General features: G+C 36.0%; 2 protein-coding genes across 2 annotated transcripts; one reads left to right on the top strand and one right to left on the bottom strand.

Moving 5' to 3' along the window:
* Nucleotides 1–267: 267 nt before the first annotated feature.
* On the top strand, nucleotides 268–1,480 carry LOC122597431. The gene is made up of 5 exons (XM_043770025.1): nucleotides 268–358; nucleotides 447–664; nucleotides 761–1,105; nucleotides 1,180–1,281; nucleotides 1,383–1,480. Exons 1-5 carry the CDS (start codon nucleotides 268–270, stop codon nucleotides 1,401–1,403), a joined length of 777 nt encoding a protein of 258 aa, XP_043625960.1. The 3' UTR covers nucleotides 1,404–1,480.
* A 172-nt stretch (nucleotides 1,481–1,652) lies between these two features.
* On the bottom strand, nucleotides 1,653–2,270 carry LOC122597430 (PKS-NRPS hybrid synthetase cheA-like). Its single transcript, XM_043770024.1, has 2 exons — nucleotides 2,193–2,270; nucleotides 1,653–2,114 (listed from the first exon to the last, which is right to left on the bottom strand). Exons 1-2 carry the CDS (start codon nucleotides 2,268–2,270, stop codon nucleotides 1,653–1,655), a joined length of 540 nt encoding a protein of 179 aa, XP_043625959.1.
* Between the last annotated feature and the right edge of the window lie 1,621 nt (nucleotides 2,271–3,891).

The following is a 3,891-nucleotide window of genomic DNA, read 5'->3' as shown; positions in this document are numbered from 1 at the left end:
TAATTTGATTTTATTATTATTATTATTATTATTATTATGTTGTTTTCATCATCTATTATTACTACTATTATGTGAGTATTTGTTGTTAATATATCATTGATAAAAGGAATATATAGAGTTTGATTGAATGTATAGATGTAATATTATTAGTAAAATAAAGTTTATGTAGTTATAGATTTGTTAGCATTAGATTATGACATGTTGTATGATAATTGTTTGTTTCGAATGATATTTTTCATGTAAAATATTTATGTAGTACTTGTTAGTATGGCACGTGTTGCTAGAGGACATGGCGGAGATGGTGCTGGTGATCCGCCGGCTCCATATTGGAAGCCAGAATTAGGATGTCTTGCGAGTGGTAAGAAAGTTTCAATTAATAGGTGTTATAGTGTTGTATTTTATAAGTTGTTAGTATACTTTTTACTAATTTTAACGCACCTTTGTAGGTAAAAAGTTGCGTTCGTATGCCAAGAATCTAGAGCTAGAAAAGCTAAGAAATGACAATGGGGCACCGCTAGACATCGAGTTTGATATCAGAACCAAAACGTATAATACGGTTGGACCGAATGCAAAGTATTTTGCACCGTTGCTGGGAACTTTGGCGAGGTCGGTGCCATTTTACTATGATTCATGGGAGCAAGTCCCTGAGGAGGCTAAGGAACATGTTTGGCCTTGTCTAGAGGTTGGGTTCGTCTACTAAATACAAATTTGTTATTTAAAGTTAATGATACAATGCTAAAATATTTATTATCATTTGCAGTATTTTTTTAACTTGAGGTCGTACATCCAAGACTTTCATCCAAATAATCCAATCAGAAAGGGAGTAAAATACGGGGTGACTGCATCATTGAAGAAATATTACAGAAATGGAAAGTCCCAATTCAAGAACGATCTGTTTGTTAAAAAAGGAGGTGTAAAAAGGGTAGACAATATTCGGGCAAACCCTCCAGCTGGTATAGATCCCCAAGAATGGAACAAGCATGTAGACTTCTTCGTGAGTGGGGGCTCTGTGCATAGGTCCCAAGTAAATAAGGCGAACATGGCTCTCCAATCGGATATTCCGACGCAGGGTCGTACATCATTTGCTCAGAGGCAACGTGGGATTGTAAGTACATTATTATGTAATTAATTCATTTATTGTATACATATATATACTAAAATAATTTCATGTGTTTATAGTTTGGGCCAATTACTGCATACCCAAGCTTATTCGCTACTTGGGCTGAGTCACATCAACATGAGGATGGGTCGTGGACAAGTGAGCTTAGGGCTAAGCAACATGTTAGTATTATTGTTGCTTACCTTATAAATTAAATTTACATTGTTGCTTACCTTATAGATTAAATTTACAATCTCAACAAATGGCATTCCATATTTGTTAGTTTTGTAGGTGGAGTCTATGAACAACACGTTAGGGAATGCACGCCAAATCTCAAATGATTTTGAGTGCATAAAAAACAGATTTTCCATCCGGTTTGAATATAAGTTCGTTGTATACTCATAAGTGTAATGAAATTGTTGTAGCACTGACAAAAGCACCTACATGTAAAAAAAAAAAAAATTTCAAAAATCCTAATGTCTACATGCTCAACTCAAAGGATATGTAAAAGTGAAAAGCTAACCTGCATTGGAGTATTTCCAATCTTCTGGGCCTATTCGTTTCTTATTTTTTCCAGTAAGTTGTGTACATCTTTGATGAGAGACAGGTTGTTTGGAAATTCCTTTCTCAATCCATCAAAAATACCTTGCACATTCAAGTTTAAGTAATACTGCCTTCGTACCCATTCTTCTTCCGCTGGAGAAAAACGTCTGGCAAACGCATGACCATACACATCATCTATGTCATGATTATGTGTATGATCTATCACATTTACCCTCCAACCATATTCCGAATAATAACCTTGCAATTTGAATGGACAATTACATTTTTTTGAAAAACTCTTTCTGATGCCCTTACTCCTCTTACGGTATGTACCACCACGATCGCAAATGAGTAATACTCTAGAAACGTCATCCGCTGCATTTGTGTTTGATCTACCCTTTACTAGGACATAACCTAGCGACATTGCTGTTGCTTGCGCCCATTCTGTCAGTTCTTCGACTGAGTTGAACGACTATTATAATAGAAAACATAAATCTCATATTTTTATTAAATAACTAAATACTTAAAGAAAAGATATGTTGAATTATACCTCATCAGTATAAAAAGGAGTAGCGTCGTAGTCAAAGTTACCGCCCTCATCTGAGTTGTTATCATCAGAATTATCCATCTAAAATATACAACATTATATACGTATATATATAAATCAACAAAATAGCATTGGCTAATTTAGCTATAAAATATAGAACATTACATACGTACCTTATATTTGGATACCGTTTTGAAGTTTACTTGAAATGGAATCATTCGTACATGTATATATAGGCAGGAGGTTAGCAAGAGCAGAAGGGGCGAATTTCGTGAATGGCAGATGGGGCAAAATTCGCCCCTTTTGCCCCAGACATTTTCAGATAAAAGTGACATAAAGGTGATTTACGGTATGAGTAAAAACGGTATAAGTAAAAAACGGTATGGGTAAATAATGGTATGGGTAAAAGTGACATAAAGGTGATGGGGTATGCGTAAAAGTTTTTTCGCCCCTTCTGATATCAAATTTCGCCCCTTTTGCTGTGACGTGTCAGCTTGAGGTGATTTAAAGCTGAAAAGGAGTTGATTTAAATTGTAGTCCAGATGGGGCAAAATTTGCCCCTTCTGCTCAAAATTTTCACCCTTCCCCCTACTAAGCCCAGTAAACCCTAAACTATAAGATGTTGTAACTCAGGTCGCAAGTTCGAATCTCACTTCGGACGTTGTAATTAGCCTATTTCTTGGCGTTGCGTTGGATTTACTGGGGGGCTTGGCAGGGGGAGGGGAATGGGTAGGCCTACGGTATCTAGTCCAGATATCCTGTGATTCGGCCCACTGCTGTTCAAAAAAAAAAATGAAAAAAAATAATATAACAATTTAGTTATGTATATATTGTTTAATCGTGTAGATATTACTTCAGATTTGGTGGATCATTTTGGTCGTAGCGTTTTATATCTTTATTGAGGTACGGATTCTGGTTTTAAACTTTATTTATTATATAGTAGTACGTATTCTATTTTATTTAAAATGTCAAAATTATGATTTGAATTCCTCGTGCGTTCGATAATTGTACGTATCTGACCTTATTTTTTTAAGGTCCCTCTTTGATTTCTGTCAAATCTTATGCCTACAAATATTTCTTGTATGACCTTATTTCATTCTATCCATTATTTGCTTCATTGATCTGATCTATTTGATATGGCATCTTTGTTAGTGCTCTTTGTTTTTGTATCCTTAGATTAGTACTATATTTGCTCATTTGCTGCCATGTTATATGTGCCTTTGATATTATGATAACCTGAATTATTGATTCATTTGTTATGAGCTTCTTTGATTATGTACTCTGGGTATGCGGGTAATTAACCACCTATGGGGGTACCATAGGCACGTCACTGTGGCACTGATGGCGCGACACTTCCGTAGCAATGTGATCGGTTACGGGGTCTCCTCTTCGTTGGCTGTATAATGGTTTTAGGGGGCGTATGGGTGACCCTAGTTTGTGTTTGTGTTTTGGATTGTGTTTGGGGTGTGTGCCAACTCCTTATTCACCTTTGGTACATATGGATTTGCAGTCCTATATGCACCTTTCGGCCAATACTTGTTGTATGCAAGTATTGGAATTTCGGCCGGTGTTTGTCATATCTAACATACTTGATATGCAAGCGTCGGAATTTTGGACCCGGTTTGACATACCCCTTTGACTTCTTAGTTCAGTTCAGCTTTCATTTCGTTCATATTCACTTGTCATACTTATTTGATTCGTA

This window comes from Erigeron canadensis, chromosome 4 (genome assembly GCF_010389155.1).
Source record: "Erigeron canadensis isolate Cc75 chromosome 4, C_canadensis_v1, whole genome shotgun sequence".
NCBI lineage: Eukaryota > Viridiplantae > Streptophyta > Magnoliopsida > Asterales > Asteraceae > Erigeron > Erigeron canadensis.
This window is presented reverse-complemented; position numbering and strand designations above follow the sequence as displayed.

What these genes read in the sequence shown, in the direction of transcription:
- LOC122597431 (XM_043770025.1), top strand. Translation starts at nt 268, where the DNA reads ATGGCACGTGTTGCTAGAGGACATGGCGGAGATGGTGCTGGTGATCCG. An exon ending in CTGAGGAGGCTAAGGAACAT is followed by an intron (nt 665 to 760) that starts GTTTGGCCTTGT and finishes TATCATTTGCAG; the next exon opens with TATTTTTTTAACTTGAGGTC. An exon ending in AGCTTAGGGCTAAGCAACAT is followed by an intron (nt 1,282 to 1,382) that starts GTTAGTATTATT and finishes CATATTTGTTAG; the next exon opens with TTTTGTAGGTGGAGTCTATG.
- LOC122597430 (XM_043770024.1), bottom strand. Translation starts at nt 2,270, where the DNA reads ATGGATAATTCTGATGATAACAACTCAGATGAGGGCGGTAACTTTGAC. An exon ending in CTCCTTTTTATACTGATGAG is followed by an intron (nt 2,115 to 2,192) that starts GTATAATTCAAC and finishes CTATTATAATAG; the next exon opens with TCGTTCAACTCAGTCGAAGA.